Genomic DNA, 27,759 nt, shown 5'->3' on the forward strand with positions numbered 1-27,759 from the left:
AAGGTGAAGTAGATGGTTGGGAATTAAAGGTTCCAAATTTGTTGGATAGTTGATATTATCAACTGTAAGTGGATGACTGGTAACAATAGACATTAACAGGTCCAGCAATTGTACCCTACTAAAATAATAGATGACTAAATTTAATGAGAAAAATATAAACCTCTACATAGTCAGTCGGGTGGGCCATGACCTAATAGGACATACCGGGTGAGTGATGGGGAGGATGTCCCTACCACTACTACCCTGCTCTGGTCCTCAGCCCAGGGACGTCTCCTTATGGTGGGGACTCCCTGTCCACGTGCCTAACCTCAAACTCCTGTCTAACCCTTATAAGGTGACAGGTAAGGAGATACTAATGTCCAAGTGGCCCCTCCACGGGTGACTAGCACAAAGAATAGAAATAAAGAGGTGTCCACTGTATAGAGCCCTCGTGACAGATTGCCAGGAGGTACAGGGTCCACCTAGTGGTTAAAATTCGCAGACAAACACACGCACAAAGAGACACTGATATGATGATTAAATAATATACAAAAAGATACAAGACCAACCCCGACGCGTTTCACCCACGAAGTGGGATCATCAGGGGGTAATACGAGGTAGGTATAGGATATACAGGGAGCCCAAAAAAAATTTGATAAAGCAGGCCCTGTCCAATAGTAATGCGTAATTTATATATGCGTTTGGAAAATTACGTGAAGACACCAGACCAAAAATTAATGTAAATAAATAAATAATTAAGGATCGATAAATCGGAGCCAAATGGCGGAGTACATACGGTCACTGGAAAGTGAGATAGGATGAGCTGATGCAAAATGCAAAACTCTAAGGGAAAAAACATAGATAAGGATATAAATAGATATAGGAAATAGCCTTGAAAATGCACATGTAGCACTAGAATAAATAAATAATTAAATGAATACCTGAAATAACAGAGGGCGCAAATATCACAAAATGATGAATTGTGAAAGTGCGCAGTAAAGGGCATCAAAGGTAATAACCATGATAGGTATAGCTGTAAAAAACAGAATAATCACGATACTATACACCCCTCAGATCTAAAGAATGAAAGTAGAGGTAGACAGCAATACCTGATATTCACTCCCAGTATGAAACGATCTCCCAGGGTAAAGCTCCTATGATACAGAGCTACCAGCCATAGAGTGCCTAGAAATATAATAAGGCTGTAATGGTAAGCCTGTAGACTGGCTGTCACGAGAAAAACAGTAGAGTGGGTACTCACATGGTGCCGATATTCAAATGGGAAGAGGGTCTGGAGCCATGGTAATGGAAGCCCCCGCCCTTATAAATGCCCCGCCCCGCCATCATATGGAAGGGGGCGGTAGCAAGCCCCAGGTAGAAGGACTCAATCAAGAGCCACTGCTAAGTGACCGCCATAGTGTATGCGTTCCACAGTGGAAGGCACGCCAGAGTGAATCATGCCAGGCCGCTGCCGGACGGATATCCGGTATGTGAGACGCAGCCAACCGGATACTGCATGGCCAGCGTCAAGCATGCGTGTCAGCGTGGAACGCATGTCGGAATAAGCACTTCCGGGTTAAGACCAGACATGGTATCTGGCGTAGGGAGCGCATATCCCACATATAAAATGGTACCATCAGCTAAATTAACCCTATAGGTCACAGGGCAGAACTGATTGGATTAAGGTGGTACAGAGTTGGTAAATGAGACGAAATAGAGTTGACAATCAACCCAGTGTGGGGTAGGGCGCCATGGAAGATAGATAACGACGACGATCGGCATATTGATGGTGAAGGAAGGGGCTAGATGGCTGCTGGCTAGATCGGAAACCCATCGGCGTCTTCAAATGCGGGAGATGTAAGGCCTGTCAATACATCTCGACTGCAAAGACAATCAATTGCTCGGTCACGGGTCATTCCTATCAGGTTTGCGATTTTATCAACTGCGTGTCTAAGGGCTTGGTGTATCTCTGCCAGTGCCCTTGCCCTATGGACTATGTGGGTAAAACCATACGTGAGTTCAGGAGAAGAATCATTGAACACATTAACGATGTAATTAAGAAGGAGCCAACACCCGTGGCTACCCACGTTAATGATTGTCATGGGGGTGACCCTTCAGTTCTCCGGTTCACCGTCCTTGAATTGGTGTCCCCCTCTCCACGAGGAGGCGACTTAGACAGGCGAATTTTACAGAAGGAGAGCGAATGGATACATAGGTTCCGTTCACAATCTCCCCGGGGTCTCAATGAGCGTCTCACATTTTCATGCTTTTTATGAAATTTACCCTTGTTCGCAATTACTCCCCCCTCGACAATTTATTTAATTATTAATTAATACCATATTTCGTATATCCCCATTATTACTGGACTTATCCTGTTTTGCTGCAGCCCTGGCTTTGTGCGGGGATTGTCCCTGTCATGTCGCGTTCGCAACTGTGGCCATTCGTAAAAATATTAAGTATTCCCTGTCACTTAGCCTGGGTACGCGAAGTACCCGAATGTGATATTTATTATGGTGTGGCCCTTTATCTATGCACACCGAAAAAGTGGCACCTTGTCATCAGTGAGGTGACCAGTTATACATCTGAGTATTTCTTTCCAATTACTCTATATATTCTATTCTTTGAACAATTCCCCCCCCCCCGCCCACCCTCGCCAGTCCTCCGTTTTTTAGCCCCTTCCTTCACCATCAATATGCTGATCGTCGTCGTTATCTATCTTCCATGGCGCCCTACCCCACACTGGGTTGATTGTCAACTCTATTTCGTCTCATTTACCAACTCTGTACCACCTTAATCCAATCAGTTCTGCCCTGTGACCTATAGGGTTAATATAGCTGATGGTACCATTTTATATGTGGGATATGCGCTCCATACGCCGGATACCATGTCTGGTCTTAACCCGGAAGTGCTTATTCCGACATGCGTTCCACGCTGACACGCTTGCTTGACGCTGGCCATGCAGTATCCGGTTGGCTGCGTCTCACATACCGGATATCCGTCCGGCAGCGGCCTGGCATGATTCACTCTGGCGTGCGTTCCACTGTGGAACGCATACACTACGGCGGTCACTTAGCAGTGGCTCTTGATTGAGTCCTTCTACCTGGGGCTTGCTACCGCCCCCTTCCATATGATGGCGGGCGGGGCATTTATAAGGGCGGGGGCTTCCATTACCATGGCTCCAGACCCTCTTCCCATTTGAATATCGGCACCATGTGAGTACCCACTCTACTGTTTTTCTCGTGACAGCCAGTCTACAGGCTTACCATTACAGCCTTATTATATTTCTAGGCACTCTATGGCTGGTAGCTCTGTATCATAGGAGCTTTACCCTGGGAGATCGTTTCACACTGGGAGTGAATATCAGGTATTGCAGTCTACCTCTACTTTCATTCTTTAGATCTGAGGGGTGTATAGTATCATGATTATTCTGTTTTTTACAGCTATACCTATCATGGTTATTACCTTTGATGCCCTTTACTGCGCACTTTCACAATTCATCATTTTGTGATATTGGCACCCTCTGTTATTTCAGGTATTCATTTAATTATTTATTTATTCTAGTGCTACATGTGCATTTTCAAGGCTATTTCCTATATCTATTTATATCCTTATCTATGTTTTTTCCCTTAGAGTTTTGCATTTTGCATCAGCTCATCCTATCTCACTTCCAGTGACCGTATGTACTCCGCCATTTGGCTCCGATTTATCGATCCTTATTTATTTATTTATTTACATTAATTTTTGGTCTGGTGTCTTCACGTAATTTTCCAAACGCATATATAAATTACGCATTACTATTGGACAGGGCCTGCTTTATCAATTTTTTTTGGGCTCCCTGTATATCCTATACCTACCTCGTATTACCCCCTGATGATCCCACTTCGTGGGTGAAACGCGTCGGGGTTGGTCTTGTATCTTTTTGTATATTATTTAATCATCATATCAGTGTCTCTTTGTGCGTGTGTTTGTCTGCGAATTTTAACCACTAGGTGGACCCTGTACCTCCTGGCAATCTGTCACAAGGGCTCTATACAGTGGACACCTCTTTATTTCTTTTCTTTGTGCTAGTCACCCGTGGAGGGGCCACTTGGACATTAGTATCTCCTCACCTGTCACCTTATCAGGGTTAGACAGGAGTTTGAGGTTAGGCACGTGGACAGGGAGTCCCCACCATAAGGAGACGTCCCTGGGCTGAGGACCAGAGCAGGGTAGTAGTGGTAGGGACATCCTCCCCATCACTCACCCGGTATGTCCTATTAGGTCGTGGCCCACCCGACTGACTATGTAGAGGTTTATATTTTTCTCATTAAATTTAGTCATCTATTATTTTAGTAGGGTACAATTGCTGGACCTGTTGATTTCTATAATATTACCCTTATTTTCTATAAGTTGATATCTTTTCTGCTGGGACTTCGCTAACAATAGACATTGCTTCATAGAATAGGTCCTAAGTGAAGCATCATTCTATTCTTCCGGCGTTCTTTTTAAGCACTGAACTTAGCACATTTCTTAAAGTTCTGATTTGTCTTTCCCAAACTTCTCCTGTATGGCTTGCATGTGGAGCATTCATGTGAAAATCACACTGTTTCTCTAACCAAATATTCAATTACTTTTTCTTTATCAATCTCTTTAGAGCTTTCTTCAATTAATTTTTTGCTCCGACAAAAATTAGATCCTTGGTCCGATCTAAGCTCTCTGATAGTACCCTCTAATGGCTATGAAACATCTCAAGGTGTTGATGAATGCGTCAGTTGATATAATCTCTAACATTTCCAGGTGAATAGAGATGTCGCGAACATAAAATTTTCCGTTCGCGAACTACGAATTTCCGCAAATGTACGCTAAACGGGCGAACCGGCGAACACCATAGACTTCAATAGGCAGGCGAATTTTAACACCCACAGGGACTCTTTCTGGCCACAATAGTGATGGAACGTTGCTTCAAGGGGACTAACACCCTGGACTATGGCATGGACGTAGGGAGATCCATGGCAAACTCCCATGGAAAATTACGTAGTTGACGCAGAGTCGGGTTTTATCCATAAAGGGCATAAATCACCTAACATTCCTAAAATGTTTGGAATAATGTGCTTTAAAACATCAGGTATATGTTGTATCGATCTGGTAGTGTAAGGGTTACGCCCGCTTCACCGTGACAGACCAAACTCTGACAGAACCAAACTCCCCGTTTAACGCACCGCAAACAACCGCAAACAGTCCATTTGCACAACCGCAAACTCCCCATTGCACAAGGTTGGATACCAAGCTAGCCATGTCCTGTTTCTTGTCCTCACTGACGTCATTGAAAGTCTCTTCCTCCACCCAGCCACGTACAACACCAAGGCTCCCCGAAAGATGACAACAAGCCCCCTGGGACGCCTGCTGTGGTTGGTCTTCCCCCTCCTCAAAGCCACCTTCCTCCTCTGACTCCTCTTCTTCAGACTCCTCTCTCTGCGTTGCCACAGGTCCAGCAATCGACGACGACAAGGCTGCGTCTGGTGGTGATGGTGACCACAACTCTTCCTCTTAATGCTCATCTATGGCCTGATCCAGCACTCTTCTCAGGGCACGCTCCAGAAAAAACGCATTATGGGATGAGGTCGATGATGTTGCCTTGGGTTTGACTGACAGGTTGTCACCTCCGCAAACGGATGCATGACCCTACAGCCATTGTGCACGAGCGTTCAGTAACGCGGCAAAAAAATACCCAGCTCCGCAGAGGCTGTCCTCTTTTTTTTTTAATTAAAAAAATCTGTTCTTACCAGATTAATCTCTGTTTTGTCCCCTATCAGGGGACGGTGTGCTGTATGGAATAGATTTTAGGAACCAGGAGATGGAAAAAGATGTTTGGTCGGTCCTCTTACTTCCAATTTGGGGCACTGCGCGTGCGCCGTGCAATGTACTGTGCTACCCGATATGAGTGGTTATGTTAAGTAGTACTATTCCTATCTGTTTAATCCCTGTTACGTCCCCTATCAGGGGACATGTATGGAATAGATTTTAGGAACCGGGAGATGGAAAAAGATGCTTGGTCGGTCCTCTTACTCCCAATTTGGGGCACTGCGCGTGCGCCGTGCAATGTACTGTGTTAGCCGATATGAGTGGTATGTTAAGTAGTACTATTCCTATCAGTTTAATCCCTGTTATATCCCCTATCAGGGGACATGTATCGAATAGAGTTTAGACAACCGCAAAGAGTTGTCAATAGTTGACACACTCATGACATAAATTTTAGTCCTCTATGCGTCAATCTTGGTGTAGTGATGACTGTGCTCGTGCGCACGTTTGGGAGATTGCAGGCGATGGTGGTTTTTCAAAGCCTATGGTCGTGCTGAGGTAGTTCAGTGACAGTTAAGTGACCCAGAAAACAATGATTCTGCAGTGTGGGCCCATTGTTGGCCTAGTAGGCTTTAATGATCACCTTAGATGATCACAAAGAAAATTAATGTTTTTTCTATGCAAAAATTATCCAGCTTTTTGCTTTTGGTCTGTTCACAATGAAGTAAAGACCTTATCATCTGGGCTGTGCCAACATTGCTATTGCCAACAAACTCATAGAGGTGATCGCTTCATTGTGATACGCAAGCCCCTTCACCACAACAAGGTAACTATCATGAAGGGGAATTGACACATGTATGTACCTTTTTGTTTTGTTTTGTTTTTGCAGCCACAGTGCAGCACCAGAGGCCAGAAAAATTAGGCATGTTCACATGCCTAAAAAATTTGGTATTGTTGCAGCCACTGCTGTAGCATCGGCTGGAAAAATTGATGTTTTCCAGGCAGAAAGTGCACTAAAACATTGTGGCTTGAACCCTAGTTGGTGGCGGAGAAGTCACGCAAGTCATCCGGCATGCAGAGATTAAATACAGCAGCGTGTGGACCATTTTTAGCCCAAGGGCATCTCATCATGTCTTTTTTAGTCAAATGCATCCCCCACTGTCAGTCCCTTCGGGAGCCATGCCTCATTCATCTTAATAAAGGTGAGGTAATCTAGACTTTTTTGACCTAGGCGACTTCTATTCTCAGTGACAATACCTCCTGCTGCGCTGAAGGTCCTTTCTGACAGGACACTTGAAGCAGGGCAGGCCAGAAGTTCTATCGCAAATTGGGATAGCTCAGCCACAGGTCAAGTCTGCACACCCAGTAGTCAAGGGGTTCATCGCTCCTCAGAGTGTCGATATCTGTAGTTAAGGCGAGGTAGTCTGCTACCTGTCCGGTCAAGTCGCTCTCTGAGGGTGGACCCCGAAGGGCTGTGGCGATGCGTAGGACTTAAAAAGCTCTGCATGTCCTCCATCAACAACACGTCTGTTAAAGCGTCCTGTCCTTGCCGGCGTGGTTGTGGTAGGAGGAGGATTACTTTCACCTCTTCCCTGTTAGATTCCCGTTGTGCTGTGACATCACCCTTATACGCTGTGATAAAGCATACTTTTTAACTTGTTTTGGAACTGCTGCAGCCTTTCCGACTTCGGTAATTCGGTAACATTTCAGCCACTTTCTGCTTATACCGGGGGTCTAGTAGCGTGGCCACCCAGTACAGGTCGTTCTCCCTTCAGCCTTTTTATATGAGGGTCCCTCAACAGGCATGACAGCATGAAAGACCCCATTTACACAAGGTTGGATGTTTGAGCTACTCATGTCCCGTTCCTCGTCCTCACTGATCTCATTGAAGGTCTGTTCTTCCCCCCAGCCACGTACAACACCACGGGTACCAGATAGGTGACACAAGCACCCTGGGATGCCTGCTGTGATTGGTCTTACTCCCTCCTCAAAGCCTCAGACTCCCTCTTCCAGCGTTGCCGCAGGACCAGCAAGGCGATGCTGATAATGCTGTATTCTGGTGGTGATGGTGACCACAACTCTTCCTCTTCACGCTCATCTACGGCCTGATCAGCACTCTTCGCAGGGCACGCTCCAGGAAGAAAACAAATGGGATGATGTCGCTGATGGTGCCTTCGGTGGCGACTGACTTGGTTTGTCACCCCCTCAAAAGGACGAATGAGCCTACAGGCATTGCACATGAGCGTCCATTAACGTGGCAAAAAAATTCCCAGCTCTGCAGAGGCTGTCCAAGCACCCCGGTCCATACAAATACTCGTTGACGGCTTTTTCTTGTTGGAGTGCGCCATGGCCGTGTAGGAACGCCTGAAAAGGCCACACACCTTCCTGGCCTGCCTTGAGGACGTCCTATAAGCCTGGGTACTTATGCACAAAAGCGTTGTACGATCAGATTCAATACATGTGCCATGCACGGCACATGTGTCAACTTGCCCAAATTCATGCCGCCAACAAATTGCTTCCGTTGTCCACACACCACTTTGCCGATCTCCAGTTGGTGCGGAGTCAGCCACTTATCCACCTGTGCGTTCAGGGCGGACAGGAGTGCTGGTCCGGTGTTGACTCTCTGCTTTCAGGCAAGTCAACCCCAAGACGGCGTGACACTGTCGTATCCGGGATGTGGAATAGCCCTGGGGAGCTGGGGGGGTGCAGTTGATGTGGAGCAATGACGCAGCAGCAGAAGTGGACTCAGCTGAGGAGGTTAGCGAAGAGGATGGAGTAGGAGGAGTAGAGGAGGTGGCAGGCAGGCCTGCCTGCAAGTCATGGCGGTGTCACCAACTCCTCTGCAGAGCCACGCATTCCATGCTTGGCAGCCATCAGCAGGTTTACCCAATGCGCAGTGTACGTGATATACCTGCCCTGAACGTGCTTTGCAGACCAGGTATCAGTGGTCAGATGGACCCTTGCCCCAACACTGTGTGGCAGACATGCCATGACTTCCTTTTCCACAATAGAGTACAGGTTGGGGATTGCCTTTTGTGAAAAAAAAATTCGGCCGGGTTCCTTCCACTGCGGTGTCCCAATAGCTACAATTTTTTTGAAGGCCTCAGACTCCACCAGCTTGTATGGTAAAAGCTGGCGGGCTAAGAGTTCCGACAAGCCATCTGTCAGATGCCGGGCAAGGGGGTGACTCTGTGACATTGGCTTCTTACGCTCAAACATTTCCTTGACAGACACCTGACTGTGGGCAGATGAGCAGGAACTGCTCAAGGTGAGAGGCGGAGTGGCGGATGGTTGAGAGGGGGCAAGGAGGACAGCAGTAGATGACGTGGCTGAAGATGCTGGACCAGGAGGAGGATGTGGCTTTGAGTTTGTGTGCTGCTTGTACTCATCATGTGTTGATCCCATAGGCGTTTGTGATGTGAGATCATGTGCCTTCGCAAAGCAGTTGTACCTAGGTGGGTGTTGGACTTCCCACGACTCAGTTTCTTTTGGCACAGTTTGCAAATGGCATCGTTGTTATCAGAGGCAGACACACACAAAAAATGCCACACTGCTGAGCTTTGAAATGACGGCATTCTGGTGGTGGCAACAGCATGCGTTGATTGGCGTGCTGTCTGGCTGACCCCGGGTGCCGATACATGCTGTCTGACTGTGCCACTAGCTCCTTGCGACGACCTCCCCCTGCTTCCAACTCGTCTCCTCCTCCTCTCTGTCTCCCCATATGAACTTTCCCCCTGTTCTTCTTCTCTTTGAGCGGGCACCCACGTGACATCCACAGACACATCGTCATCATCAACCACTTCACTTGTATCTGACAACTCAGAAAAGGAAGCAGAAGCGGGTACAACATCATCATCATCATCACACCGTACGTTCATGTGTGTAATGCTGCCTGACTGAGACATATCCCTGTTATCTACATCCTCTGGCAATAATGGTTGCGCATCACTAATTTCTTCCAACTGATGTGTAAATAACTCCTCTGACAGATCCAGTGAAGCGGCTGTGGTGCTAGTGTTGGTGATGGCGGCAGGCGGGCGAGTGGTAACTTGAGAGGTGTCCAAAGCTGAGCTGGAGGAGGATGGTGCGCCAAGGTTCTGAGCGGAAGCTGTAGAAGATTGGGTGTCCTGTGCTAGCCAGTCAACTATGTCCTCAGAACTTTTCGAGTTCAGGGTATGTGGCCTCTGAACACTGGGCATTATTCTAGGGCCAAAGGAAATCACAGCACCACGACCACGACGGCCCCTGCGGGGGTGGCCGGCCTCTGCCTGTCGTTTTTTTTTTCGATTAGTGTTTCTATGCGTGCAAGCTACTGTGACACCAGATATGAGTGGTGGGCACTGACAGTAGTGGGCACAGTACACGCTGTGGGCCTGACACACACGCTGGCAGGCAACTGCAATTATATTACAGTGAAAAAATTGCTTTATTGTTTTAAATGCAAGCTACTGTGACACCAGATATGAGTGGTGGCACTGGGCACTGGCAGTAGTGGGGCACAGTACACCGCTGTGGGCCTGAAACACACGCTTGCAGGCAACTGCAATTATATTACAGTGAAAAAATAGTTTTACTGTTTTAAATGCCAGCTACTGTGACACCAGATATGAGTGGTGGCACTGGACACTGGCAGTTGTGGGCACAGTACACGCTGTGGGCCTGACACACGCTGGCAGGCAACTGCAATTATATTACAGAGGAAAAAAAAAAAAAAGCAGACTGCTGTACTAGCCCTAAAAAGGGCTTTTTGGGGTGCTGTCAGGACGCTGTCCTTACAGCAGATCAGATGAGTCTTTGAGGACTGGAGTGGACACAGAACACTGGCCTAGCTACCGATTTCCCTATTAAATCAGCAGAAGCAGCAGCACTGTCCCTGCTCTCACTAACACTGCCAGCTTCCGAATGAATCTAGATGGATGCTGTCCTTGCTTTTTGATAGGAGGTGGGAGGGTCTGGGAGGGAGGGTATGCCGCTGATTGGCTGGATGTGTCTGCTGACTGTGAGGTACAGGGTCAAAGTTTGCTCAATGATGACGTATATGGGGGCTGACAGAACATCGAATATGTTCGCCCCGCCACAGCGAACGCGAACAAGCGATGTTCGCCGGGAACTGTCGCCGGCGAATAGTTCGGGACATCTCTACAGGTGAATTGCTCTGGAGCTCAGACATGTAAATATTAGTCTCTTGTACTCCTTAGGGTTCTGTTTGGTGATGAATGCGCCAAAACAATCCATTCCGCTATAAAGAAATGGCGGTGAGGGGTATACACGATCTGCTGGTAAATCTGCCATTCTTTGTTCTTCGGTAGGTCTACGTGCCTTTCTGCAGACTACACATTTACTTATATACTTTGCTATAACTTTGCTTCTTTTCACTATCCAGTAACCACCTTCTCTCAAACAGCTTTGGGTAAAGCTTCTTTCTTGATGCAAGGGTTTGTTGTGGTAGTGATCAACAATCAATCTTGTGAAGGTAGAGTTTTTGGGTAGAATTGCTGGATGCTTCACTCTGCTAGGTAACAATGCATTTTTTAGTCTCCCTCCCACCTTCAGTATACCATCCTGCAGGACAAGATTAAGCTTGTACAATTGGTGGTTGTTTGGAAGCCTTTTAGGTTCTTGACTAAGTCTCTTCAACTCTTCACTGTAGAATCTCTGTTGAATGAGTCTTATGACTATTTCATCAGCTTTCATTTTTTCCTCTAAATTCAACAATTCCTTCTTTCTAATTCACTTTGCCAAACATTGAATTTGAGCTACTACATTTATGACTGTATTCCATTTTGAACATCTGGCTGTCTTTCAAGTATGTCATCTTGACACTTGGCAGCAGTGCTCAATGTTTGTACAACTTTTACTTCTGGATCACCCATAGACAATTCTGTGTAACCTTTACTGGCATGATCTCCTTTTCCCAAATGAACTCTGGACCTGTGAACCAATTAGAATTTTTAAATTCTGTTACATTCAGGCTTCTTGACGCATGATCTGCTGGGTTATGCTTTGTGTCAATGTGATGCCAAAGTTCCGGTTTTGTTATTTCCCAAATTTTCTCGGCAACAAAGATATGGAATCTTCGAGCTTCGTTGTTTATGTATCCTAGGACAACTTGCGAGTCTGTCCAAAAATATTCTTCATCTATTTTCAATACAAATCCTTCTATCAGAAACTTGCTTACTGATGCTGAAACTACGGCTGCTATCAGTTCAAGTCTTGGTATTGTCTGAATACTGGTAGGTGCAACTATGGCCTTCCCCATAACCATTTCACAGTGTATCTTTTCTTCTCCTATTACTCTGATGTAGGAGCACTGACTATAACCATAACTATTGGCATCTGAAAAATTATAAAGTTCTATTTTCTTGTACTTTCCAAAATTTTGAGGTACAAAACATCTGGGTATCCGAACTTCTCTAGTTATCTGAAGTTAAGCAAGTCTCTTATCCAACCTCTCCCACCTTGGCCTCAAATTTTCAGGTATGGGGGCTCATCCCATCCCAACTTCTGTCTGCCTAATTCTTGTAGTATTTCTTTTGCTCCGAGGATTACTGGAGCCAAGAATACCAATGGATCAAATATAGAAGCCCTGCGGAAAGATGGTACGTCTAGTTGCAACTTTCTCTTCAATAGATACTCAATAAGAACTTGTCATTCTCTACATTCCATCCCAATCCCAAGTACGTCTGAATTAGAAGATAATCAATATTTGAGATCTACATTCATCATGTTGCTGCACGTTCAGAGTCACTGATGGATTCCAGTACTTCTCTGTTTGAGATTAATTTGTGAAGGCGCAGGTTTTCCTCTTGCACATAACTCTTGGCTTTCTTTAAACCCTAATTTGATTGCAGATTCTGTGGACTCTAGCCTTATAAGGACCATCATCTACATAAAAGTTTTTCTTCAGAAAATTTGCTGCTGATGGGCAATCCTTTTCAGTCTGATTGGCCAGGTACTTCATACCATAATTGCCGCAATCTAGAATGATGCTGCTCCAAACCAAGTGTACTTTCATTCTATATTCTGTACATGAAACTGGTGGAACATCTTTTCAAAGTCACACATGACCACTACGGGATACTTTCTCAATCTACAGAGTACTCCAGGCAGAGTGTTTGTAAGATCTGGTTCTTTTAGTAAGATGAACGTTCAATGCAACACCATCGTACTTTGCTGAGCAATCATATAACATTCTATCTTATCTGGTTTCTTTGAGTGGTAGACACCTTGATGTGGTATGTACAACCTTCTTTGAGCTTCACTGGTTCTGTAGCCACTTGTAATTTATTTCAGATTCCTTGCTCAATGGAAGGTGAGTCACTCTTGGCATCCAGTAGCGCATAGGCGTATACCTTCTTATTCCTCCTTTAGGATTTGAAATGCACACTGGTACAACCATTGACATGCCGTTGCTTTCTCCTTCCCTCACCTCTGCAAGAGAATACCAATACTTTATTTTCTTCCTCAGTATCTTTAGGTATTGAGGATTTATCTTTCATTGGACTTTCTTCATGTAGTGGTGTAGGATGGCGTCCTTTGCAAACGCTGCATGCAGTCTTTTTCCTAAACTCCTTAGTAACATGGCTTTTTCTTAGACATCCAAAACCACTCTTGTTTATCAAGTACAAACCTTTTCTTTTCATCTGGGGACTTCTCCTTCAATTGTTGGCACTTGTGTATGGAGTGGTTCTCTCCACAGAACATACATTTGAAGGTAAGTCTGAAGATTTGTTGGTTCTGTCTCTCTACTGATCCCAGTAGTTACTTTGAACTTTGCTCTCGTAGGTATCTGGACCTTTAGCTGCTGTGTTGGTTGCAAAGCTAGTTGCTTTCACGTCTTATCTCTCTTGCAGGCCAGCCACTTCTTTAGGTAGCTTGGCTAGCATCCTGTGGTTTTCTAGATAGTCGTTCAGTACTTCTAGACCTTGAACATGTGGGATGGCATTGCTGCATGCTTGCAGGAAGTCACCGTACTCTTGGAGTCTGAAGTGTTGCTTTAGGACCTATTTTAAGCCAGTTATTCAATTTCTCTCTAAAAGCTCGTTGTAGGATTGACCATATCTTGCATTCAATATTTACCAAGCTTGCTTGTAGGCTTCTTTGTCTTTTCTATAAAAGTTACCTTCAAGAACTTCCTTGGCTTCCCCACCAACATATCTCTAAAGATAGAATAACTTGTCAACTGGACTGAAGCATTGATGCTCAATAATCATATCAAAACTTGCCTTCCACTCTATGAACCTCAGTACGTCTCCTGAAAATACAGTAGGTTCCGGAACGGGAAGTCTAGCTAGGACTGTTCTCTGTTGTTTTGCTGGGACAATGGTTGTAACACTCTCCTGAGCATTGCCATGGCATCTAGGGATAGAATCATTCTGTTCTATTTTCTCACTTAGTTCTGAATTAGGTGAGTCCCTTTTTTTTATCTTTTCTGGTAGAGATACGAAAAAGGTGTGTGGATTTACCCTCTAACACTGGACTAGGCCTCTCTTTGTCTTTCTGAGCAGGGATGGAAGGATAATAACTTATTTCCTCACTAAGTGCTGGAGATTTCCTTCCATTCTTCTGGGAGTATGTAGGAAAGTAGAAGTCTGCCTCTTCACTTAGTACAGATTTGAACCTATGACTACTCTGATTCATATCCTCTTCGTGTACTCTGAGTCTGGCTTCTATGATCTTAACTTCTTTCTGCCTTTCCAGACTTTTCATCTGTTGGTGCTGTGCTTCTATTTCAGCTTCCATTTGATGGCGATGTGCTTCCATTTGACAGTGCTGTGCCTCGATGGCAGATTCCATCTCAATTTCTGCTCTCTTGACAGCAAGTTGTTCAGCTAATTCCTTTCTTTTGGCTGAAGTACTTGAGGACTCTGATATGTGGGTGGCAAATCTGCTAGCGAAGAAAGTTACACTTGAGATTGTGGTTCTACCTAAGGACCTAGCATAGACTCTCATAAAAAGCGCATTCATTCTACTTCTTGTTTTAACTTCATCATAGTTTGCTGCAGATGATAGTTCTCTCATGAACTTTAACAAGTCTTTAGTGACCGCCGTTCATGTGTCCATGTTCCTTACAATATCCTGGGAAGGCGTCGTAAACTACCGCAGGTTGACATATGCTGCCTTAAGCTCTGATTCAGATTCTTCTACCGTCTCTACCATATCACTCAAGTTCCTTTTTATACTTTCTTGATTTAGCTTTCTACGCATGTCTTCATGTCTTTAATGCATGATTTTTACCTATCATACATCTGGGCGAACTTTTTCTCTTTTAATGCTGCTTCTTGCTCAAAATTCTCCAGCATCTTTGAGGTCGGTTTTCTGGCACGCAATGAACGTCTTAGTTCATCTGTTTGGGCTATATTTTTTGAGGCAAGACTAATGCTGCATCAGACTCTTCTACCTCAGACAGGTTTCTTTGCTCTTCAACTTCTAATCTATCTATCTTTGTATCCTCTAACAGTGGCATAGTAATACTAGGCTCAGACATTTTACAATCAATGCTATCACAATCAACACAAATAAAAGGCATATTATTACTTTAAATGCAATACTGACAAAATGCAGAAATAAATTACTTTCACTTTAAATAATTTATAGTCCATATACTATAAACTGTCCTTTGTTATTACTTTAAAGTCTCTTATTTCTGAACACAAAAAAATGTCTCTTTATGCCAAAGCCTATATGCAATGATAAGTAATAAAAGGAAAGCTCTGACCTTATTCTGAAGAGCAGGAACAAATGTCAGTCTTAAAGGAGACATGTCTTTTCTTAATATGATGCGATGCTCTGTGCTCTGTGCAGACTTGCAATGCTCTGTGCAGACTTGCAATGCTTGCGATGCGCTGGCTTGGATATGCTGCTTGCGATGTTCTGTGCTGCACTTGCGATTCTTTGTGCTGACTTACATACGCTGCTGCAGACCTTGGGCCTAGTGGCGTGAAATTAGCTGGCTGCAGTACGTGGTTTCTCTGTGGATAGCGGTGTGGGCACTCTAGCTCTGGACTTTGGCCTCCCACCATGCATCTCTTTCTCTAGGAATCGCAGGAGGGTTGGCGCTCTTTCTCTGATTATTTTGCCTTTGCCGTTCTGCCACTGAGTCGGCTGCATTTTGACTAATGCACACGTTCTATGGCCTCTATGGTAGCTCCGCTGAGGTGTCTTTGCTTGCTCACTCAAGGAACAGTTGCTGCGCGGCGATATATGCTGGCTCTCCGCTGACCTAATGCGCTCTTTACTGTGCAAGTTAAGGAGCGCTATCACTTCGCCCTCGGGTGATAGTTCCACTATGGCAGTCGCAGCACTATGAAGTGCCTTTTGCGCTGTGGCATTAGAAGAATTTTGATATCTCTAACTTTTAGTCTAACCAGACTGTTACTCTGTAATTCATCTAGCGCCGTTCTATGGAAACAGTTGGTTTAAAGAGCACACCAAATGCTTGAAATAACTTCTTTATTAACTTCAACTTTTCTTCATATATAACACTGCCGCCTCCGCTGCAGATAGTCCATGTACATAACACGTGTTGAAAAGATATCACAAGATGGTGGTATGCATAAGATGGTGGTTCAACTGTTCAATCTTGTCATTCAACATGAAATGGTGGATATATTTATCTCTTGAGTATCTGTACTCTCACTTTAAGTTATTCAAGCACTTTATGATCTCTCTGAGAGGTATATCTGAGGTCTAACTAATAGTTCACTTGTGGTATTTCGTCGCAATTTGCAATATGCAGTTAGCAGTAACTATTTGCAGATTGGTTGAATATGGAATTTGAATGGTTGAAATTGCTTGTATGGTACAGTATTTGTAGTTTGCAATTGGTGGAACTATAAATAAACACACATATAACTGGTTCAGTATACAGTTCTAATCACTATATTAAAAGGAACATTATACAACCGTTTTAAATACCTATTTTGGCCTCTCTGCTTCCATAAAACACAGATCCTACTGGAGTGAATGTCTGTTCAGCTTCTCTCTCTGGTGAATAAGGATTTCTAGCAGCTCCTGCTAGGGAATTTCCCACACAGGCTGTGTGTGAGGCTGGCTGTGATTGGTCAAAACTCCTGCTGTGTGTGAGGCTGGCTGTGATTGGTTTAGACTCCTGCCCATCAACAACAGTTTAACTCTGTTATTGAGCTTACCTTACATTATATAATGAATCTTAAAGGCACATTATCTTTTTCTGCTTCTGTGGACACAAAATATAACTATTACATGACATCCAAATATGAAGTCACTGTAAATAACTCTGCTTTGGTCTTTAACCACTTCTCGTCACACTAATGCCGATAGGCATCAGGACGGCGGCGCTCTCAGGTCTCAGCGATGCCTATTGGCGTCATCTCGTGAGACCCGAGATTTCGCGTGAATGCGTGCGCATGCACGCGCGTTCACAGCGGCGCGCATCTCTGAAGTTAAACTACAGCCTGCCAGCGCTGATCATTCGCTGGCAGGTTGTAGATGTTTAAAAAATCGCATCAGAAAGGTATATTAGGCGCTGTTTTGTTAACAGCGTCTGATATACCTGCTACCTGGTCCTCTGGTGGTCCCTTTTGCTTGGATCGACCACCAGAGGACACAGGCAGCTCTGTAAGTAGCACCAAGCACCACACTACACCCCCCTGTCACTTATTAACCCCTTATTAACCCCTGATCACCCCATATAGACTCCCTGATCACCCCCTGTCACCCCCCTGTCATTGATCATCCCCCTGTAAGGCTCCGTTCAGACGTCCGTATGTGTTTTGCGGATCCACGGATCCGCAAAACACGGACACCGGCAATGTGCTTTCCGCATTTTGTGGATCCGCACATTGCTAGAACTATATAGAAAATGCCTTTTCTTGTCCGCAATTGCGGACAAGAATAGGACATGTTCTATATTTTTGTGGAACGGAAGTGCAGACCCGGAAGTGCAGATCCGCAATTCCGGATCCGAGTGGGACAAAGTCTGTCCCCATAGAAATGAATGGGTCCGCAATTCCGTTCCGCAAAATGCGGAACAGAATTGCGGACGTGTGAATGGGGCCTAAGGGTCCCTTATCACCGCCAGTTAGTTAGCTACTTGTTAGGTAGTTAGCGCCCAGCCCACCGCACCGCAGTCACTGATTAGTCGCTGATTAGCGTCATCGCTGTCGCTAATCAGCACTAGTACTATTTAGTATCTGTAAGTGATCAAGACTGATCACAATTAGATCTATATCAGTACATTAGGGTCACCTTAGGCTCTACAAAAAACGCATTTTTCGCCCGATCAGGCCTGATCTTGTGCCCACACTTGCGTTCAGTCCACCCCGCAGTGACAGAAATATTTTATTTTTTCTGCTCACTGCAAAAACACCATAAAATTGCTGCGGCGCTATAAAGATCACTTTTGAGGGGCATGGCGAGTTCATAGAAGATAATTTTTTTTTTTCCACAAGTTAGCGAAATGATTTTTTTTTTTTCTCTTACAAGTCTTCTTCAAGTCTCATATTCCACTAACTTGTGACAAAAAATAAAATCTTACATGAACTCACCATACCCCTCACGGACCAAAGTGACCCCTCTTCTTTCCAAAATGGGGTCACTTGTGGGGTATTTATACTGCCTTGGCATTTTAGGGGCCCTAAAGCGTGAGAAGAAGTCTGGAATCCAAATGCGTAAAAATGCCCTGTGAAATCCAAAAGGTACACATTGGAATTTGGGCCCCTTTGTGCACCTAGGCTGCAAAAAAGTGTCACACATGTGGTATTGCCGTACTCAGAAGAAGTAGGGCAATGTGTTTTGGGGTGTATTTTTACATATACCCATACTGTGTGTGAGAAATATCTCTGTAAATTACAACTTTTTAATTTTTTTATACAAAGTTGTCAATTTACAGAGATATTTCTCTCACTCAGCATTGGTATATGTAAAAATACAACCCAAAACACATTGCCCTACTTCTTCTTAGTACGGCCATACCACATGTGTGACACTTTTTTGCAGCCTCGGTGCGTAAAGGGGCCGAAAGTCCAACGAGTACCTTTAGGCTTTACAGGGTTTCTCACAATTTAGCCCCGCCCAAAATGCCAGAACAGTAAACACACCCCACAAATGACCCCATTTCGGAAAGTAGACACCCCAAGGTATTCACTGAGGGGCATAGTGAGTCCGTGGGAGATTTTTATTTATTTTTTTGCCCAAAGTTAGCAGAAATGGAAACTTTATTATTATTTTATTTTTTTCCTCAGAAAGTGTCATTTTCCGCTAACTTGTGAAAAAAAATTAAATCATACATGAACTCACCATGCCCCTCCGTGAATGCTTTGGGGTGTCTTCTTTCTAAAATGGGGTCATTTGGGGGGTATTTATACTATCCTGGCATTCTAGCACCTCAAGAAACATGACAGGTGCTCAGAAAGTCAGAGCTGCTTCAAAATACGGAAATTCAAATTTTTTGAACCATAGTTTGTAAACGCTATAACTTTTGAGCAAACCAATAAATATACACTTATTGGATTTTTTTTGTATCAAAGACATGTAGCACAATAAATTCTGAAACAAACTTGTATAGAAATGTAATTATATTTGAACAATTTTACCAGAAAAAGTTAAAAATACACATTTTTTGAGAAAATTTCGGTCTATTTTGATTAATATCAAAAAAACTAAAAGTCTCAGCAGCAATCAAATACCACCAAAAGAAAGCTGTATTTGTGAGAAGAAAAGGAGGTAAAATTCATTTGGGTGCCAAGTTCTATGACCGAGCAATAAACCGTTAAAATTGTGAAGTGCCGATTTGTAAAAAACTGCCTGGTCACTAGGGGGGTATAAACCTGTGGTCCTTAAGTGGTTAACACACAAACATAGGAACTGCATTAAAGGGCTTCTGTCACCCCATTAAACCGTTTTTGTTTTTTTTTTCCTTTACTAATAATCCCTATAGTGCGATCTCAGCATACATAAGCTAATTAATGATTTTCGTTCAGTAGAATTTGCTAAAAATCGATTTTTGAAATATGCTAATTACCTTGCTACCAGCAAGTAGGGCGGCTACTTGCTGGTAGCAGCCGCATCCTCCGATCGTAATGACGCCCCCTCTGCATTCTGATTGACAGGGCCAGGGAAGGGAATCGTTCTCTGCTGGCGTTGTTAGAATTTGAAATCTCGCGCCTGCGCCGTACCTATCTTTAATCTGCGCAGGCGCACTGAGAAGCGGCCACTCACTCGGCCACTCGCTCCTCAATGCACCTGCGCCGGGTGTAGATGTGACGTCATCGCCGCAGGCGCATTGAGGATGGAGCGGTCAAGCGAGCGGCCGCCTCTCAGTGCGCCTGCGCCGATTGAAGACAGGTACGGCGCAGGCGCGAGATTTCAAATTCTAACAGCGCCAGCAGAGAACGATTCCCTTCCCTGGCCCTGTCAATCAGAATGCAGAGGGGGCGTCATTACGATCGGAGGATGCGGCTGCTACCAGCAAGTAGCCGCCCTACTTGCAGTAGCAAGGTAATTAGCATATTTCAAAAATCGATTTTTAGCAAATTCTACTGAACGAAAATCATTAATTAGCTTATGTATGCTGAGATCGCACTATAGGGATTATTAGTAAAGGAAAAAAAAAAAAAAACGGTTTAATGGGGTGACAGAAGCCCTTTAAGGTTATTGGCAGGTCTAGCTGTATAAACATATAAGCTATATTAGTAACTTAGGACAGGTCTTAGCTGGCCACCTACAACAAGAGAGATCTCTGTACTGACCCCTGTCATATTTATACATGGTTATTTGATCATCCCTCAGTCTTTTTTTTTCTGGACTAAATAATAGTGTTGGTCGAGCAGCAAAGTGCTCGGGTGCTCAAGTAGACCACCTCGGGATGCTCGGGTGCTCTATCGAGCACCCGAACACAATGGAAGTCAATGGGAGAACCCAAGCATTAAAACAGTAACTACCTGCTCTGAAGAAGGGAGGGTGTCTGGTTCATAGGAAAAGGTAAAAAAATTTATAGAAACACCACTGAAATGGTTTGGGAACAGCATGGGGAGGATGTCTGGATGCATCTTGGACTCCCAGGTTGTTGCTGGGAACGATGTTGTCCAAGTAGTACGCCACTTTTACAGACTGACAATAATACGCACAAAACCGAAGATAAAATCGATTTTAAAGGAAAAAGTGTTAGGAAACATTATTTTCTGTATATTTACTTGTATATGAAGTGCAAGTGCTGCCAAAAATTACAAGGAAGAGGCACTCCGATACAACCTGTATATCACATAAAGGAGGGCCTCATTCACATTGTGGTACAATTGCTCAGGTAGTGGGATTCCTACACTCATAAAGACTATGCACTAAGGGAAAGGGCTGCCAAAAATTTCAAGGAACCGACACTTCAATACACCCTTTATTACACATAAAGGAGGGCATCATAGACACCCTTGAAAAATTATGATTTATGGCCTGCTGGTGACCCTCTAAAGCATTAGGTTTGAGGGTCTGCTGCTGAGCTGACCATCTAAAAAAAATTGTGAGCGAGGGCCTGCTGCCGAGCTGACCATCTAAAAAATCTTGTGGGCGAGGGCCTGCTGCCGAGCTGACCATCTAAAACATTTTGGGCGAGGGCCTGCTGCTGAGCTGACCATCTAAAATATTTAGTGGGCAAGGGCCTGCTGCCGGGCTGACCATCTAAAAAAAATTTGGGCGAGGGCCTGCTGCTGAGCTGACCATCTAAAAGAATTTGTGGGGGAGGGCCTGCTGCCGAGCTGACCATCTTAAAAATGTTGTGGGCGAGGGCCTGCTGCCGAGCTGATCATCTAAAAAAAATTGTGGGCGAGGGCCTGCTGCCGAGCTGAACATCTAAAAATTTAGGAGTGAGGGTCTGCTGCTGAGCTGACCCTCTAAAACATTATGGTTGAGGGCCTGCTGGTGACCCTCTAAAACATTATGGATGAGGGCCCGCTGCTGAGCTGACCCTCTAAAACATTAGGACCGAGGGCAGCCTAATAAGTATGTTGATATGATGGTGGAGGAGGAGGCCGAGAAAAGGGAGATTGAACCACATACCCTTTTTAGTGGTGGAAGGGGTGCACATTTAGAGTGCCTTTATGTTAAGCCGCTTTCCTCTGGTGGAATAGAGAAGTCGGGGGAAATTCAGGCCTTGTTCATTTTTATAATAGTCAACCGATCAGCATTTTCAGTTGACAGGCGGATGCACTTATCAGTTATTATGCCCCCAGCAGCACTAAATACACGCTCTGACAAAATGTTGGCGTCGGGGCAGACCAGCACCTCCAAGGCGTAGAGCGCCAGTTCATGCTACGTGTCCAGTTTGGACACCGAATAGTTGTAAGGCACAGAGGGATCACTGAGGACACTGACATGGTCTGTTACGTACTCCTTCACCATTTTCCAAAATGTTTCACTCCTTGTGACACTAGGTCGCGCATCAGTTTGAGTGTGCTGGCGGTGTGTCATAAAACTTTCCCAGGCCTTAGAGAGTGTTGCCCTGCTTTTGTTGGAACTGCTGTGTGTTCCCCTCATCTCCCCTTCTACGTATTCTGCAGCCAGCGTTGTCAGCTGGAAATTTTTGGAGCAATTTTTCCACAAGGACCTTCTGGTATTGCACCATTTTGCTCGTCCTCTCCACCATAGGAATGAGAGATGAGAAGTTCTATTTGTAGCGGGGGTCGAGAAGGGTGAACAACCAGTAATCAGTGTAGGCCAAAATGTGTACAACGCGAGGGTCACATGAAAGGCAGCTTAACATAAAGTCAGCCATGTGTGCCAGAGTCCCAACAGACAAGACTTAACTGTCCTCATCAGGAGGAGGACTCTCAATCTCCTCATCCTCTTCCTCCTCTTCTACCCCACCACGGTGAACAAATGGAATAAAACTTCCATGGGCACTACCCTCTGTAGCGGAGGCAACCATCTCCTGATCCTCCTCCTCATTATCCAATTCGCGCTGAGAAGATGAACTGAGGGTTGTCTGGCTATCACCCTGTGTACTTTCTTTCCCCATTTTCACCTCTTCCACATGCAAAGTGTTTGCCTTAATTGTGAGCAGCGAGCATTTGAGTAGACACAGAAGTGGGATGGTTACGCTAATAATAGTGTTCTCGCCACTCACCATCTGTGTTAATTCCTAAAGTTGCGTAAAAACTCAGAGGTCAGACATCAATGCCCACTCATCACTTGTGAAGAACCGAAGCTGACTGGAAAGGCGGCGACCATGTTGCAGCTGGTATTCCACTACTGCCCTCTGCTGCTCACAAAGCCTGGCCAACATGTGGAACGTAGAGTTCCAGCGCGTGCTCACGTCGCACAACAGTCGGCGAGCTGGAAATCGCAAGTGTTGCTGCAGCGTTGACAGACTGGCAGAAGCTGTTTATGACTTGCGGAAATGGGCACACTCTTGACGCACCTTCACCAGTAGCTCAGGAAAATTGGGGTGGGTTTTGAGAAACCGCTAAACCACTAGGTTGAACACATGGGCTAGGCATGGTATGTGTGTGAGCTTGCCAAGCTCCAAAGCCGCCACCAAGTTACGGCCATTATCAGACACAACCATGCCTGGTTGTAGGTTGAGTGGCAAGAGCCACAGCTCAGTCTGGTCCCTTATCCCCTGCCACAGCTCTGCGGAGGTGTGCTGTTTGTCACCTAAGCAGATCAGTTTAAGTACAGCCTGTTGCCGCTTCCCCACTGCAGTGCTACACTGCTTCTAGCTACTGACTGATGTCTGACTGGTGCTGCAAGATTATAATTCAGAGGTGGAAGTGGAGGAGGGGGCGGAGAAGGGGGGTTGCAGCCACTAATGTAGGTGGCGGCGGAAACCCTGATGGAAGCAGGGCCCGCTGTCACGGCCATGGTCATGGCCATGACTCCTTTACCGCATGCGGTTGCCTGCGGTCTGGTTTAGTTGTTCAACGACAGGTGAGGGCCGCTAGTGTGTAGCCTCACTTGTGGTTGCCGCGAGCAACTAGTAGTTGGGTATTGTCGCAGTAGAGCAGACTGAGCTGGTGCTAGGCAGCTTGCGGCAATGTGCATGCGGTTGCACCTAGCAACCTCTCTGTTAGGTGTGTGTGTGTATGTTATGCACTTTGTATGTCTGGTGTGCACTAGGTTTATGTTAGGTGTGCACTGTGACACTTCCCTTCACTGTGGCTGCCCGTGGCAACGTTTGGTATGTGTATATGTGGTGGCAGTGTCTCGGCCTTCTGGCTGACTCCCAGGACATGGTTGCCACCCATGTCATTGCCTGCGGTAACAGCTACAGTGTGATGTGCATTTGGACACTTCCCCTTTAAGTGGTTGCACTCCCTGTTAGTGTTGGAAGGGTTAATTCCCTCTCCTGTGTGTGTCTGTGTGAGTGTGGCCACTTTGGGCTATATAGCCTCTTTGGAGATCTGAAGCTGAGGGGTTCTTCAGCCATGCTTTCCTGGAGAAACCCTCCATCTGCCAGTGGGGGCCACCCTTGTGGTCATAAACAAATTGTTATGTATTGTTTATACACGATGTTATGAGGATGTGTTTGTGTGTCATGTCTATTATTTGCAGCGTATGGTTTCCTGGTGTCCTGTGTGGTGTGTGTGCTCTGTCGTTTGTGTTTGTGGACAGCAGCACTGATACTTGGGTCCCAGGCCCTGTGTCTGTGGCAGGTGGGTGTTAGTACTAGTTGCACTTACCTGCCATTGCCATATGCCTGTTTCCGTTTCCCCTGTCTGTATAGTTTGGCCATCTTTAGACTCCTGTCTCTCCATGTCCAGGAGGAACAGGTAGTCTACCCAGCTCCTAGAGTAGGGACCGGCGGAGGGCAAGTAGGGACCCGAGGTTCCAGAGCATGAGTCCTCCTACCTTCAAGGTCGGCTCATGTCACTAGGAGTTAGGGTCAGATTAGGGAGGCAATAGGAGGTGACCTGCTCCCTAGTTCTGTGGTTCTGGCCAAGACGTGACTACCATCCTCTGTCATCGCACGGCTGAGGGTTTTCCCCATCCTCAGCCGTGACACCCGCAATCATTGGCGTTGGTAGCACCTGTGCCATCCCAGGGTACGACTCGCTCCTAGCCTCTACAACGTTAACCAATCGTACCGTCAGGGAAATGTAGCATCCCTGGCCAAAGGCACTTGTCCATGTGTCAGTCTTTAAGTGGACCTTCCCAATAACTGCATTGGTTAGGGCACGGGTGATGTTAAGGGACACATGCTGGTATAAGGCTGAGACTGCACACCGTGAAAAATATTGGCGGCTAGGGACAGAGTACCGCAGAAAGCACATTTAGTGCTATGGTCTGTGGGTGGGTGGCTGGGTATTTGCACTTTTGTTCAAAGGCCTGGAGTATCGACATCTGTACACTGCGCTGGGTACAGAAGTAGATGTGCTAGCTGATGGTGCTTGTAAAGGTCCAGGTGCATGGCGGGAGGCATCCGGGCCTGCGTCTTGGACAGGGGATGGGCCAGCACGTAAGCCATGGGAAGAGGAGACAGTGGTGTGACCCGCAGACACTGGTTGAGGACACAGCCATTCGGCCCACCATTTAGGGTGCTTTGATGCCATGTGGCGGATCATGCTGGTGGTGGTGAGGTTGCTAGTGTTCATGCCCCTGTTCATTTTGGTACGGCACAGGTTGCAAATTACAATTCTTTTATCGTCCGCACTTTCCTCAAAAAAGCGTGAGACTGCGGAACACCTACCCCTTGGCAAGGGAGATTGCCGCAAAGGGGTGCTCCGGGGAACAGTTGCGGGCCTGTTTGGTGTGGACCACCTTCTCACTTTTGCCACCCCACTGCCTCTTGCAGCCTGTTGCGGTGCTGCTGATCCCTCCCCCTCTGTACTGCTGTCCTCGCTCATCTTGCCACCTTCCCAGGTTGGGTCAGTGACTTCATAGCCCAGCACCTCCTCTTTCACTTCCTCACTCTGCTCATCCTCCTGACTTGTTGACCTAACTACAACCTCAGTTACTGACAACTGTGTCTCATCCTCATCATAAACCTCTTGAGACATTAATTGCGGTTGACTTATTGGCAACTGTTTCATCATCATCATTCACCTTGTGAGTAATGTCGCTGTAATGTTAGCGCAAGTAATGTCGCTGTCACCACCACCTAATAAAAAATTACACTGAATTAATGTCACTGATATTTAGGATGGGCACATTTTACACAGGATATGTAGCGCAGATTAATGTCGCTGTCACCAGTGGCGAAAAAATGACACTGAATGTCACTGATATTTCGGATGTGCTAACGTTATACTTGAGGTGTAGCGCAGGTAATGTCTACGGAAAAAGTACACTGGATGTCACAGACATTTTTAGGCTGCTCACACGTTAGACAGAAGATGTAGCGCAGATAATGTCGCTGTCTTCAGCGGCCAAATAATTGCAAGCTATTTAGCGCAGGTTGCGCTAAAAATATATATTGCTGCCAGATACAACTATAGTCCTTAAAAGGACTTTTGGGTCTCTAACAAGTATAAAAACTAAAATATTCCTATTTCACTTCCTACAATATCTCTCCCTAATGCTCTCCAGCTCTATCTGACTAAGACTGAGCCGAACACGTGTCATCGTGTGCTATATAGCACCCGATGACGCGTTCCGGCCAGCCAATCACTGTAATGCCAGTAGCCAACATGGCATTACAGTGAATGGCAGTACTTATCTGCACGTTTATTGGCTGTGTAAGAGCCAACAAACGTGCGGGAAGGAGACTCGAGCATTGCGCTCAAGCACACATGGTATTCGGCCGATCACCGCGATGTGCCGTGCATTGCGATGCTCGAGTAAAATTAGTGTTTGGCCGAGCATGCTCGCCCAACACTACTAAATAACCCTTATATTGATAATCTTTCTGGTAACTGCAATTCCACCCATTCCATTTATTACTTTAATTGCCTGTTGTGTGTGTTTCTTCCTCCCAAGTTATGATAGTATTTGCATGTTACTCTTAAAATGAAAAAAATATATAGAACATGTTTCATTATATGGAAATCTGTAGTGTTTATCCCACAGTCCTATGAGTTATTATCTACTTTGCTCATGTTTGAATTTTGTCCACAGATGCATATCCAGACAACAACACTGACCATTTCAGTGAGTTTGAGTGCCTCAGTGTCCTTAGGTATGCTCTATATGCCCAAGGTCTACGTTATCCTCTTCCACCCAGAACTGAATGTCCCCAAACGCAAAAGAAGCCTCAAAGCTGTTGTCACTGCAGCAACAATGAGCAACAAATTCACTCAAAAAGGAGGCTACAGACCAAATGGCGAGGCAAAGACTGAGCTATGTGATAGCATGGAGACACAAGGCAAGTATTATTATGAACAGAAGTAACATGTTCACCTTTAAACTTTCCATCAAAATTATTTATTTTAGTTATCAAAAGGACTTTATTACAGAATGGCATGCAATTAAAGATTTGAGATATCTAATCCATTAAATTTAAAACAACCTGATGATAAGGCAATCAAAAATCTACTGCTTTGTTCAAAGAATGTGAAATGAGGCTTCAATTAAGTCAACAAAACCAATGTAAGACCTGTGCCTAAAATGGTAAAGAGGATTATTTGTCTTATCTATTTACTGAGAAATTCAAGTCACTGATTTGTTACTATAGCAAGGTCACATATATTTTAAATAAACAGCTGTATATCAGTAGCTTCCCAAAATCTTTCTGGTGCTTACGCTCTAAAAAACAGCATACAGCTAATGACCCTGTCAGAATTCATCTTCTCATTTACAGGTTCATTGTCAAGTGACATCTCCTACAGGCTGCAGCGTTAGATATCCTGTAGTTACCTGGGGGTGTACTCTGCATGGATTCCACATACTCTGCACATTTCAATGTTTCAAATCGTCATCAAGGGAACTGTAAATCGTTTAAATCATGCACACAATTACTATCACAATGCAGTATGCTTATAATCATCATCATTGTAAAGTAATGTATTATATTTATTTATAAACATGGTGTGCATGATGTATGTTACCAGGCAACATAATGCACGGAATGTTGTATATATTGTCAGCACACTTAAA

At 45.1% G+C, this 27,759-nt stretch overlaps 1 protein-coding gene across 1 annotated transcript in view; it reads left to right on the plus strand.

Moving 5' to 3' along the window:
* Positions 1–27,054, plus strand: part of GRM4 (glutamate metabotropic receptor 4) — a 328,568-nt gene extending 301,514 nt beyond the window's left edge. The window contains exon 9 of the mRNA XM_040422220.1: positions 26,782–27,054. Coding sequence (XP_040278154.1) covers positions 26,782–27,054 — 273 coding nt within the window. The remainder of the gene's footprint in view (positions 1–26,781) is intronic.
* Positions 27,055–27,759: the final 705 nt, after the last annotated feature.

This window comes from Bufo bufo, chromosome 3 (assembly GCF_905171765.1).
Source record: "Bufo bufo chromosome 3, aBufBuf1.1, whole genome shotgun sequence".
In the NCBI taxonomy this organism is placed as follows: domain Eukaryota; kingdom Metazoa; phylum Chordata; class Amphibia; order Anura; family Bufonidae; genus Bufo; species Bufo bufo.